Source organism: Protopterus annectens, chromosome 3.part0 (genome assembly GCF_019279795.1).
Source record: "Protopterus annectens isolate FY-2018-M chromosome 3.part0, PAN1.0, whole genome shotgun sequence".
NCBI lineage: Eukaryota > Metazoa > Chordata > Ceratodontiformes > Protopteridae > Protopterus > Protopterus annectens.
This window is the reverse complement of record NC_056731.1, coordinates 1,575,606,913-1,575,621,260: the sequence shown is the minus strand read 5'-3', so window position 1 is coordinate 1,575,621,260 and position 14,348 is coordinate 1,575,606,913. Positions and strand designations below refer to the sequence as shown.

The window sequence follows — 14,348 nt, the reverse complement described above, 5'->3', positions numbered from 1 at the left end:
GAGCTAGATCAGAGGGATGGCAGGGGGGTGTAAGAATAGCTAGCTACACCCTTACAACTGTATTAATAATTTTCAAATGATGCTGTCTGTGGGTATAACATTTTTAAATTTGCAAGCCTATTTCTGAGCAAGGTGTGAAAAAGTCTGTGTTGCGGGCATAAGGTTAGATACTTGTAGGTATTCTAGGCTCTCTAAGTCACAGTTCCTGAGATGAAAAATGTACCTACCCAAGTAAAGGGATGATGTCTGCATATATCCTTGGGAGTAATAATTTAACATGAGCTCAATTTGTTTTTTGCTGCTACTACAGGATGAGTTTCAACCTTGCTGGTCTAACAGTTATGTTGGGGTTTTATATGCTTCCACTATGACTCACAAAATAGAACTTGGTAAGGAACTAACTTGTTAAGCACAGGTGGTCAGGAATTTAGCCTGAAGAAAAACTTAAATGCTGGCTTTTTTTTTGCATGGGGGTATCCCCTTTCAATGCCTGTGTTGAGGATACCACCCAGACACCCTGAACTTAGATATACTAATGCCACTGTTGCACCAAAACAGAGCTAAAGAAAATTTGTGAAACCAAGTAAATCATTGCCAGGTAAAATGAGAAATTACACTGGCAGTAATTTCTTACTGGAAAAAAGTGGCTAGGGTTTCAGTGTCAGTGAGCTGAACTCAACGGATGGAGCCATGTCTAGTTCATACTCAACAATGTGTAGGGAAGCAATTTCTCACACTCCATGTTTATTTCTGCAAATGACTAGACACAACAATCTTCCCTATTGTCTTGCTGCCAACATATTACAAAATAAATTAGCGCTGTTGATTCAGACATTGCCTTGTTTTTGTGAATTCATGTTCAGAGATACTGCCATTCCATTTCCACAAAAATCTTATAACGTTCTAACATTGGTACTACAAAAGCAAAGGAATTCATAGAAGCTCACATTTTAGACTCTTGACACACTTTCAACAGAACTATAATTACTTCTGGCAGTTTTTTTAATTTAGTATTAGCATTCTGTATTCTGTTTTTAAAATTTAATTTTAATCTCTTACAGCTTATACAAATCTGCTTTTAACCTTTAGTATAACAAATCTGATTTTAACCTTCAGTATAAATCGTGAACATTACAGAGTAACTGTGCTGATGGGAAACCAGAGTAATGGTCACTAGCATAACACATGGAGTTTCAGCTAATGAAAATGTTTCTCATTATTTTGGTAAGAGTAAATCAGTGGCTTTATCCACAATGAGCAGTTTGGTATAAACCAAATACAGGATCCAGTTATGCCATCCATGCTATGATGTGTCGTAGTTTTGAGGCTGGAGTTCATGTAAGTTGTGGAACATGTTATAGATGATTTTTATATAAGGTCAATCTGGTCACTGCAGTGTTAAATTGGAGGAGACATAGATGAGTCAGGCACAGCACAGAGCTTGTTACATGACCCACTATATGTGTATATATATATATATATATATATATATATATATATATATATATATATATATATAATCTATGTGTATGTATGTGTGTGTGTGTTTATTTCTTTCAGAGAGGTCTTCAGTCTTATTAATTTTTGTAACATGCTATTAAGTAGACATGCATATGCTGACAAGTATTACATCATCTGGACTTGAATGTTACAGCTTTAACATAGTATTTATCGTGTAACTTTATTTTTCTTTTGGGTCAAGCTGTTTGGTATATACATAGTGTTAAGTTCGGGTCACAATGAGTTTTTACTTGTATCTTACTGGCTGAAATAAAAACTCTGGGAAATTGTCATGTTTTACTGTTAGAAATGGGAGGATCAAACTACTTTTCAAAAGTGTTTTTTCTGAGTTGCAAAATACAAACTCTTCAGTTTATCTGCCTCTTATCCATTTCACACACCCATATGGACTGCTTTCGCAATGAAAAAGGTCAACAAAGAAGCGTGTCTGTAAGTGCAATTTACGATTACGCTAATCTGGAAAATCCTGATTCAGAACTGGATTTATGATTTGTTGTCTATTTACTTCTTAACATAAGCACTGATGGGTAGCTGTAGCACTTTACTACCTGTAAGAATAAAATAGTATAATAATAAATAACAATAATAATGTAATTATTATTTTTTAGCAACCAGTGAGACTGGCTCCAGAAAAAGAGTTTATCAAGTCACTGATGGGCATCGGTAAAAGATTGGCCACTATGCCAACTAAAGAGCAGAAGACTCAGCGTCTCATTTCGGAACTCTCTCTTTTAAATCATAAGTTGCCAGCACGAGTTTGGCTTCCAACTGCAAGTTTCGATCACCATGTTGCCAGAGTTCCCCACACGCAAGCAGTAGTACTAAACTCCAAGGACAAGGTGAGCTATTGTTTTTAGATTGCATTGTGAAATGTAATGCAAAAGCTGAGTGCTGCTCAAGTGACTTCAGTAACAGGCTAATGAACTGGGACTGCTCTGAGTTTCTTGGGTTATTTTAAGTCTTCCTTTTGATCCCCCACAATTCTCTTTTCACAGCTGGTCATCTGCTGATGGCCAGCTTCTGGACAATCTCAGTGTAAACTTCTGTCACGTGTATAATTTTGATGTTTAAAAAGTAGGTACTGGCACCTAAGAATTAATTATGGGTGTTTATTTTCAGATTTCCCTCTTGCACACACCAGATTTCTTGGCAGTACCCACAGTTTCTTCTAGAGTACCATTCGTTCTCACTCCTGACGTATTGTTAGTCTTGTGCCAGGCCTTTTCAGACTCGCTGTACGCATTCACCACTTCAGTAATCCTTAAAGGTTAATCAAAATATTCTCATCTCCATCTGAGATTCTGAAATTTGGCATTTAATGTTAATATATATTTTTATTTCCAGTGCCTTGGTTAGTTTTAATTTTGGATTCAACTGCATTGGTCCTGATTTGTTGAATCTTTCATATATACTTCTCAGTTTTTCCTCGCAAGAACCTTCATCATTGACTGCTGTAGTAACAGGCCATTTATAGAAGATTTGTTGGAAGTTTTAAAACTAGTATGTCTTTGAATAGACAGTTAACTAAAGAAAGCAATTCACCTTCCCTGTGTAATTTGAGAAAACACTATTGGATAGTGAAGTTTATTACAAAGTTCAAGGCCACTCTAGGAATCGGAGACTTGCAGGTCTTCATGTCTAACTTAAGCAAAAGTCTTAAGTATCAGCATGGACTGTGTAAGAAAAGGTGACTGACATCAGAATCTGTGCTTACTGTACTTTAAGACTTGAAGTCTCTTGTGGAAGAGCCAGATGTAACTTGTGAAAGAAAAGTGGAGAAGCTCAAAATCCCCTGCAGTGTAAAGCCCGTCAACCAATAACCAAGGTGTTTCACCCTTTGTCAAAGATAAGGCACTTTAGTCCATTCTTGGGATAAGAACACAGCAATAACCCACGCCTGGGTGTGGGTAATGCGGGATTTACCCATGGCTGGCGTGGTCTTCGCCCTCGGGACCAAACAAAGGCAACCGTGGGTAAATCCCGCATTACCCACACCCAGAAGTGGGTTATTGCTATTATACTATGACATTATTTAAGAAAAGAAATAATTACTTTTCTTAAATAATGGCATTGTATAATACCTCTTTGCTGCCCTTCCGCAGCTGTCTGGTATCCGCAGCAGTTCTGATGTACTGCGCATGCCTACGCAGTACATCAGAGCTGTGGCCAAAAGCAACGGAGAAAGCAAGATCTCCGTTGCTTTTTGTTGTTTCGCTATGTTAAATGGGAGATATCCGTTGCTTATTTTAAAGCTGTCTCACTATGTTAAACCCATTTAACATAGCGAGACAGGTTTAAAAAAAAGCAACGGAGAAAGCAAGATCTCCGTTTGCTTTTTACACACTGTGTCGCTATGTTAAAGGAGTTTAACATAGCGAAACAGCTTTAAAAAAAGCAACGGAGATCTCCGTTGCTTTTTTTTAAACCTGTGTCGCTATGTTAAACTCTTTTAACATAGCGCGACAGTGTTTTAAAAGAGACTTATACTAATGGAAAAAGTCCGGGTGACCGGACCTTTTTCCATTAGCATAAGTTGATTTACAACGTGCACGCTGGCCAATCAGCGTGCACGTTTTGGAATATTAATGGGGGTCATGGTATAATAGTCATTTGCACAGCTGAAACCTCTGAAGGTTCAGCATTTGATATTACTACCATCACTGGTTATTCCCACAGCTGATGTTAAGAAGGTAACTGAGGAATATATGAAGTGGTAGCTAACATCTTGAGTACTTTTTCCACTTTTGTGTCAGCTCTTCTTACAAAAACATAATCCACAGGCTTTACAAAGCATTGTAATGGTTTGGCATTCTCTCTGTTCTGTACCTTGCTATAACTCTCTTCCTCTGTTCTCTTCTGTAATGGTATTTTCCACCATGGATCCCCTACTCCTTTTCTAGCAACTTAATCAGTTATCCCTGCTACTAATTACATATCTGGAGAGTACACCTTTTCACAAGTCTTCTATTTATGGAATATTCTTCGGCCTGTGTTAAGGGAAACCAGCTCCTCTGCTGTTTTACCTATGTGTTATCTCTCCTGAGTGCTCAGCAGCTCTGCTGCTGTATCTCCTCATTACCCTACTGTTTGTCCTGTAACTCCCACTGAGAGCTTAATGTACCAGCCTAACTCTCCTAGACTATCATCTGCTATGTCCTCCCAGACTCATTTTGTTGTACAACTGCCACACAGTGCCACCTCCTTCCTTCAAGATGTTACCCAAATCTACTTTCTGTGTCATATCTGTTCTTTATTTCAGCTCCACGTCTAACGTTTTCATTTGCTTAGCTTTATTTAGTGTAGTTATTTCAGCACCCCAACAGAAATTAATATTTTTATTTTCACTTTTTTCATCTCTCCTTAATTTGCAAGGCTGTCTACCTCCCTCACCAGTTGTTGACAGCTTAGCGTTTGTTCATTTATTTAAATGTGGTGTTTTACATAGCTCTTATCAACTTAACTGGCACTAAGTTTTAGTATATTATAGTACTGTTGCTTTCTGACAAGTTGCTGAATGTACATAATTATTGGAATGAATTTTGTTTACTGTGTTGGAGCTTTTCTCCAAAACTGTAAAGAGGATATTAAGTAGAATACCAGTTAGTGTTCATTTAGCTTACAGTGGGTACCAGAAGATCATCCAGAATTATGTAGGGTCCTTGAAGTGGATCCTGATGTGGTATATCCAATAGGAGAATCCTTATAAGGCATCTTCCTTTGTACTTCTGCTGTGTGCTGCTTTTTAATATGGAATGGTAGTGCATACTTATTCCGTGTGTAAGAGCTCTGAGTTTTCAGGCTCACATCAACTCATAGCAGTGTGTGCGGTTTTAGACCCAGTGCAAGAGGTAAAAGACTGGCTTCTAAGAAGTGTTGCTCTCCATGTTGAACAAAACTGCTGATAAGCTAGAAATCACAAGTTAATTATTATGTGGTAATTCATAGTATTCTCAGGAATTTCAAGTCACCTGAGTCTTGTTCATAGTTTACTAGGCTAACGACCACAAGAGCCTTTTTAAGCCTAGCCATGCATTCCAAATCTTTGACAAGTTCTGATACCCTTGATAAGTGTAAGCAGGGGCTTGGGAGATGAAACATTTACAAGCAGAACCCTGGGAGATGAAACATTTACAGGTTGCCTGTATCCATTAGAGACATAGTTGCCAAACCAGGAATGAATTTTCTGTTCCACATACAATTGTCGAAGTTGCACTTGAATTGGGTTAGGGAGGAACTCTGCTTCACGTGGATGGGGAGCCTGTTCCAGAGACTGGGTAGTCTCTGGGATACATGTCTGTCTGTCCAGCATGTCCTCTTTATATCACAGGCAAGGTTTAAGTCTTTAGAATGGGTACTTGTGATGCTGTTTGTTTTGTGGATATGCAAGAGGTCCGTCGAGTGGGGTCTGATAATGCCTGTGACCATTTATTCCTTGCCAGTACTCATGCTTGCTCCATATCTCCTTTCTTTAGTATGGCTGGGTTATTCAAGTCCTTGATGAATTTGTGGATACCCATCCAGTCATCTAGGGCTCCATATGAAGAATGTTAGTATATCATATCATACTGTTAAATCTGCAGGAGTGAACTGTAACAATGGGGGCCACTCTGTGATGAATGTGTCTCTCCATCATGTTTTATCTGCTGATGAAACTGGTGGTCCCTGGTTCTGATATTTGTGAAACTGTTAGACTTATGGAAGTGTAATTGTTTCTTTATTTTATTTGTTGCCCAGGGAAGTCTGACTAGGTGTAGAACAACTTGTCAGAAGTGGACCAAGGAGAAAAGCTATATTGGTGCAATGTACTACAAGGTACATTGTAAATTCACACAGATCAAATAAACAGTGTCATCTTTGACAGTGCAGCATTAAAAAATGATAGCATGTTGAACTGGTTCATATTACATAAAGGCATATCAAATAAAAGTATATTTTCACACTGGCACAGTCACAGTATTATATTGAAATGGAACATATTATATGCAAGCATCTGTAGAGAAACTGCTGTAAACCTGGGTATGCATGAGTAAACCTATAGATACTTGTGAAGTTGAAATTAGTCAAGTTATTCACGTTGCATTACAGTAATCTACAAACCTACTGTTTAGGGAGTAGAGTAGTAAGTTACAGGCATAGCAATGTTAGTTGTGGACATTAGTGTCAAGAAGTATTGGTCTAGCTGCAGTTAAAAGAGAAGACATACATTTTATTTACAGTTGAGTCTTCACTGTTTATTACTAAAGTGCAGATATTTGGGGTAAAAGAGATGGGGGATGGTAAGGTGATGGTCTTTTAAGTTGATCTTTGAAATTGGACAGATTTGTTTGAGTGTTATTAGCAGAGGCAGTTTGTTCCATAGTTTAGGAATGTGAACGGAATAAAGAGTTGATACTAAGGCTTTGTTGAGTGTAGGCTTCTGGGAGGGAGATAGGTTTGGAGGAAAATTACTTGTAACCTGACAAAAGCACCTAACCAATAAAGTTGCTGGAAAGAGAAGAGAAGGCAATGCGTTGATGTTTGCATCATCATGGAGACCAGGTTCAAGATGATTCAGAGCACCCCATTAATGCAGGGGTTGTACACCTACCAAATATTCAGGCCTCTCGCACTAGATGAAGGCACTAAAAGGATGGTGTCTCCATATTAGGTAAAAAAAAAATCCCCTCCAGACTAGTTAGATAAGATGATCTGGAATTCAGACTTAAGCCCCTTATTACATCATGGCTAACTATAGGACCCCATATCCCTGTCAGTCCATGATTCTTGCCTAACTTATTAAACCAAGCACCATTCTCTTGGGGGACTTTAACCACCTCTCCATTAACTGGGAGACATACTTTCTCTAACATGTATGCTCAGATAGTCTGTACTGATGAAGTCCAGAAATATCTGGATCAGTTAGTCCAGTCCACAACCAGAGATGATAAAGTCCTAGACTTGGTCCTCACCAGTATGGTTTCCTACCATTTGTAACTCCCTTCCTTGTCAAATTGGTCCACAACTGAGTCCCATTAAAGTTGAAACTGAAGCCTTGGGCATCTTCCAAATGCCTTGGTATTTAGAGATCATGCCAAGGTTAATTTACTGAAACTTCATGATGAGCTAGCTAAATTCAGCATTTCTTTCCAGTTTGACTTCACTGCTTATTCAGAATCCTTTACTGGCAAATTCTGTGCACATGAGAGTAGATTATGTGCCTCCTCCAAAGTAAATACAATCCCAAATTAAAAGATAAAAGGTCATGGTGGAGTGCAGATATAAATAGGCTGCTTAATAAAAAAAAAAAACTCATTGCATTTAAAAATAAATGCAACTCTATAGATGCCTACAAAGCTCTTGTTAAAGTTAACAAGAAACTCTAGACCCTGATCAAATCAACCAAAGTCTGACATGAGGTAAAACAGCCACCTAGGCAAAGGACAACTACAAAGCCTTCTTTAGCTGTGTTAGAAACCTTGGAAACAATGTCCAGCACTGTACAGACATAATAGTAAATATCATATACTCTTACCAGAGGGCATAGCTAGTCTATTAGCAGATAAATTTCGCAGTAACCCCACCACCCCTCTTCCCCACTATATTCCCAGATCGTATACTCATTCCTACACCTTCCCCTTAAATCTCCCATGAACAAGTCTTCAAGACATTGTCCAAGGCCAAGAAAACTGCTTCTGTGGGACCAGATAATGTGCCACAATGCTTACTGGCCAGCCTGAAACGGGACTTGTCCGATCCCCTATAGAGGCTGTTCACTATCAGCCTTCAAATAGGCTCCATTCTATAAAAATGGAGGTTGGTAACTGACTTCCCTTTGCACAAAAGAGGGACTTCAACAGACTTGGGAAATTGTAGATCCATAAGTCTGACCAGTTTCTTCAGTAAAGTTATGGAAAGGATCATTTTGCAATTAATAAATAAGGACACAAATAATGTGAAATCTGTTGTCTCAGGTCAGTTCATTTGTCAAGGGTAGGTCCTAGTTACATATAACCTGGTTGCTGAAGCAGTGGATGAGGGTAAATCAGTACACGCTGCATGTCTAGACCTTGCAAAGATGTTCACCATCCCACAAGCAGGTATCATAGGTGAACTATTCCAGCTAAATTTTAATCCATATGTAACTTGTTAGATAGCAAATTAGCACTCACACACAACCCCGGAAACTAGGGAGGGCTGCTGTACCTCCTCCAAAACTGCTGTCACGTAGCATTGTACTTTCAGGGTTCAGTTCTTGCGCCACTCCTCTTTAACAGTGGTTTTCACCTACAAGTAATAAATGCCAAAGGTTTATGGTTGACCAGATTTGCAAGTGACTTTAAACTTGGTACCATTATAAACTCCCAAGTGGTACCAAGATTCTCCAAGAAGGCCTTTCCTTAACCAAGAGCTGGTGTCAAAACTATGGAGTAAAACTAAATGCCAGTAAATGTATAATAGCATTCCTCAGTAAGGAAAAAGTCCCTTGTAACTACCACAGTGACAACACACGCCTGAAAACTGATACAGTGGTTAGATAATAAACTGTCCTATTACCACATATCCACTGTTGTAAACAAGTCTATTTTCTTTGCACAGATTACTACTAAGGAAATGGCATTCAGGAATAGGGATGTGATCTCTCCAGTATATTCTACACTTATCAGGCTGATACCTCTTTCATTATGTACCTGAATGCCTAGTGTCATCTTACTAAGAAAGTGAGTGGTCTAAATCCTAAAAACTGTGTGAACTGTCTCAAAGCCATCTCTCTCTCCTCTTTCATACAGGCTATTGAGGAATAATCTCTTGTTTACATGCAGAGCCTCAACAGACCCTATCCTGTTAGACCTAGTGCACGCTCCCAAGTCCATTTGTGTCATAAAAGCCTCGCTTGAGATCTCAATTTCTTTTGCAATGTAAATGGAATGTGTTGAATGAATAAATATGCATCACAGAGAATACCACTGGAAATGCCTTTCTTTCCAGATAAAGCAAACTACTTGTCTTACACTATTCAAACATAATCTGGACGAATTGATGGTTTAGGGAGGTATGGTTTTATTCTGTATATTGTTCCAAGTTTTTAAGGTGCATTTTTAATTACTACTTTGAGTATGCTGATTAAGTTTTAGGCTAACAGCTTAGTATGTGTAACCCTTTGTATTGTTTAAGGAACTAATTTTGAAGTCTCACTGAGATGTACTGGTTAACTCGTGCAGTGGTTTTTTGTTTTTGTTTTTTTTTAGTATTTAGCAGACATTTAAAGCATTCTAGCCAAGATTCCGTGAAAGAGGAAGACTACTGGGTAGCTGTTTGGAGATTAGACAGATTGTCAGCTACATAGATGAGATTCGAGTCATCTGCATACTGATTGAGGGATGCATGCAAGGAGGCTTCGTGGAGGGTGTTTATGAAGATATTAGATAGCAGGAGGCCCAAGATGGATTCTTGAAGTACTCACATCTGGAAGAAAAGAAGATATAACCGATTGCCATTTTTCAGTTTGGTATTGATGAAATAGCTGTTCATTGGAGGCTGGAGTGTGAGAGGCTTGTACACTCTAGATTTTAGAGCATTTTGTATTTGACAGTGTCAAAAGCCTTTCACATATCCAAGAATAGTGAGGAAACAGTTTTATCATTGTTTCCATTATGGTTGATGGCATTGGCAACGTCCAGGAGAGCAACTGTGCTGTGATTTGATCTAAATCCATTTTTGCTAGAAGAGAGGATGATGATTTGTGAAGTGTTGGACCAGTTGAATGTGATTGCATTTGTAAGATGGACAGCAGTTGAACTGTAGCTTGCTAGTGCTACAAGTGTCCTCCTGTATGGTAAGGGTAGTGTCTATATTTTGTTTTAGAATGCTGGAGCATAGTTTTCTTAAATTGATCTGTTGACTGATAATGGATGCATGGTTTGCTATTGCATCTGTGGTACTCAGCTGGGAAGTTACCTGTGACTAGGTTGGTGTGTTTTTGGTAGAAATCTTTTGACTGTGTATGTGGAGTTTGTTTTCAGAGTGAAAGAATTGATGTCCTTCAAGAATGCAACTGCAGTTCTGACATATGGGGTTGTCCTGCCTCAGGCAGCCCTTCGGTCGGCCGGATTCCAAAGTCTGGGTCCGGCGTCGGCTGATGTCTCCTCCTCCCCGACGTCAGAGCGGCTGGAGTATAAAGGCATCCGCCGACGCCATCTTCTTCAGTCTTTCTTGCCGCGCGGTGCCCGAAGCAGAAGCAATTCGCAAGTGCCGGTCGGTCATCTCCTGTGTTTTCAGTTACCGAAGTCATCTAAAAGCTAAGTACCCCATTGGGGAACATTTTTTCTTGCCTCAGCCGATGTCAGAAAAAATTGAAAAAGTTAATAATTGTTTGTTTTGTGGTAAACAAATACCTCATAAGGACTTCCATTCTTACTGCCTCCCTTGCCTGGGCCCAGACCACGACGTCTCGGCCTGTGCTGCCTGTGCTTGCTTTAATAAGCGCACACTCAGGCGCCGGGCAGAATTTGCCGAAGACTTTTTTGGCGAATCTTACGCTTATATCATGCCGTCGGAACAACCGACAGCACAATCTACCAAAAAACGCAAGGACCGGGACCGACATCCTCGGCCCGCGTCTTCCACCGATACCATGCCTAAGCCCTCCGCGAGTGCATCGGTCCCTTCGGAAGCAGTAATTCAACCGCCCCAGGCCGGCGACACCGCTTTAACGCGTTCTTCGGTCCCGGAGATTTCAACGGTGCCCGTTGTTGATTTTCCTCCAGAAACCGAAGCTCTAGATTTACCCGACACCATTCCTGTGGACAAGGTTACCCCTGCACGTGGGACAGCTAGGCCTCCGGTATCCATGTCCATCAAGGCGTTTGCATGTGCTAAGGCTGCCAGCCAGGCCAAGGCCCATCCTAAATCTACTTCTCAGGGCCCCTCTTCTGATAGACAGATCATGAATCTTGCTGCAGATCTAATCTCTCTTATCAGGGGTTCTCAGCCGCACCCAGACAAAGGTTCTCAGCTGCCTGCAGATAAAAGGCCTAGAAGTGAGCAGACAGACGCCCTCTCTTCGGATGAAGCCTCTGGGGATTCAGAGCCCTCAGATACTCAGGAAGAATCCTTCCAGGCCTATGAGGACTCGGATGCTGAGGATTCAATTCCCTCTGCCTCCCCTCCAGAGGATATTTCTTTTGGTGAAGTTCTCCACTCCATGAGAGAACATTTTCAGTGGCAAGGTCAGGAATTTTCTGACTCCGGGAAAAGGCTACGTACCTTCCTTAAGCTACCCCAACACAGACCTTTAGCTATTCCTCCAGTGTTGGATGTCCTTGATGATGTAAGACTCCAGTGCTTCGCCTGATTCTCTCCCTCCTGCTCCTGTCAAGCCTGACAGATATTACAGGGTCCCTGAAACCCATAAGCATCTCTTTAAGGCCCACTCTGTGGATCTAGAAACTATTTCACAGGGCCCCAAAGGAGTGGCTACTTCCTCGGCCAAAAACCCTCTGCTCGCTGACAGGGAAGCTAGGTCCCTGGAGAGATGGGGCAAAAAAGTTTATACCTCTTCCACCCTTGCCATGAGGTCACTCAACTGCCTTTTTCATATGTTTCAGTACCAGGATTACTTAATGGATGATTTGCAGAAAAAGTTAGCCTCTCCTGAGCCTATAGATAGAAAGGCATTGCAGGATTTGGTTCACAATACTCAGCAGGTTAGCAATCATTTCCTTCAGTGTAGTTATGATGCATTGGAAGCTTCATGTAGGGCAGCCATGACAGGGGCCGTTATACGTAGACATGCTTGGTTGAAAGAACAGCCACTGCCAGACCATGTTAAAGTTAAGCTCCTGGATGCACCTCTGGAAAAACAGAAGCTTTTCGGTGCTAATGCACAGGATGTGTTGAAGTCTATTGAGGAAAAGGCAAAATCAGTACAGACTGTCAAGGATTTCCTCCAGGTTCAGCCTCCCAGATTCAGCAGGAATTGGCCTTCAAAGAATTGGTCCTTTCCAGACTCAGACAAGTTTCAAAGGGGAAAAAACAGGCGTGCTCGAGGTAGAGGGCAATACCGAGGCTCCTACAGGGGCCGCCAATGGCAACCACCAAATCAGAGAAGTGGCGCAGGGAGTTCACCTGCACCACAGGGACAATCACAATGACTTGACTTTCACTCTGCCTACCAAGGCTCAAAGAGAAGCACCTCTAGGCAGAAAATTATCCTTATTCTCAAAGAACTGGCACATTTTAACCAAGGACAAATGGATTCTGGACATAATAGACAGAGGTTACAGGTTCCAATTCCACACCTTACCAACGAGACAAGGCATGTCAAACCTGCCACAAAATCAAAGGGCAGAGGCTCTCTTACAAGTTTCAAAGCTGTTACAAATAAAAGCTATAGAAAAGGTTCCTCCTCAGGAACAAGGCCAGGGATTCTATTCAAGACTGTTCCTTGTTCCAAGAAAAGAAAAGCAATGGAGGCCTATACTGGACATGTCTGTTCTAAACACCTTCCTCATTGTGCCAAAATTCAAAATGCTGACGTTACAGCAACTCCTTCCCATGCTGGGCAAGGGGTCTTGGCTGGTTACTCTGGACCTCAAGGAGGCATACCTGCATGTCCCAATCAGACACAGCTGCAGAAGATACCTCAGATTTCTTGCAGGAACAGAGCATTATCAATTCTCAGCATTGCCGTTTGACTTATCTACTGCGCCCAGAGTATTCACGAAATGCCTGGCATCAGTAGTTGCACATTGCAGGCTCCAGGGGATTCAAATATACCCTTACCTGGACGACTGCCTCATACAAGCAGACAGCAAACAAACCTTGATAAAAAAAACTTGGACTATGTCATTCAGTTGCTACAGGCTTTGGGATACACAGTCAACATTCAAAAATCAAGACTATTGCCATCCCAAAAGATTATTTTTCTAGGAGCAAAACTGGACACACAATCACAAATGGCTTTCCTCACAGAGGAGAAACAACAGCATTTACCAGATTACTTCAAAAGCCTAGCAAAACTTACCCAGCTGACCGCAAGGAAGATCCTGCAGGCCCTGGGTTTCATGGCATCTTGCATTCTTCTGATCCCTCTAGCAAGACTACACATGAGAAAGCTACAATGGTACCTAAAAAGCTTATGGTCTCAACACAGCCACAACCTGAAAGACGTAATACCACTCATTCCATGCCTGCAAAGGGAATTTTTGTGGTGGGCTCAAGCAAGCCATTTAAATGAAGGCATGCCTTTCAACAAAGTTCAAGCAAGTCAAACCATTACAACAGACGCCTCAGATCATGGATGGGGGGCACACATGGAGGACAGATGCATTCAAGGTCAATGGACTCCCACGGAAATGCCTCTGCACATAAATCAAAAAGAGATGTTGGCAGTGATACATGCAATAGAAGCCTTTGGAAAATCTCTTCAACAAGGCCATCTGCTAATAAGGACAGACAACACCACTGTCATGTGGTATATAAACAAACAAGGAGGCACTCACTTGTATCCCCTCTGCAGACTAACAATGGCTCTTTGGGAAAAGTCCCTGAAACTGAACATCCATTTGCAATCCCAGTTTGTTCCGGGCAAGGACAATGTTCTGGCGGACAGGTTGAGCAGAAATTTCGTGGATCCACACAAATGGATGCTGCATCCACACATTTTCTCACAAATAACAACTGCATGGGGAAGACCGGACATAGATCTCTTTGCTTCTCATCTCAATCACCACCTGGACAGGTTCTGCTCAAGGACACACCATCCTCTAGCCTGGAGAACGGATGCTCTCTCCTTCAGCTGGAATACCCTAAAAATCTATGCATTCCCTCCTCTACCATTGCTGACCAAG

The 14,348-nt window shown here is 41.1% G+C and overlaps 1 protein-coding gene across 2 annotated transcripts in view; it reads left to right on the top strand.

Annotated features, from left to right (window-relative positions):
- Positions 1-14,348, top strand: part of PI4KB (phosphatidylinositol 4-kinase beta) — a 1,158,526-nt gene that overhangs the window by 412,655 nt on the left and 731,523 nt on the right. For both annotated transcript variants that reach the window (XM_044065607.1, XM_044065608.1), the window contains one exon: positions 2,130-2,360. In XM_044065607.1, the coding sequence (XP_043921542.1) occupies positions 2,130-2,360 (231 nt within the window). The remainder of the gene's footprint in view (positions 1-2,129; positions 2,361-14,348) is intronic.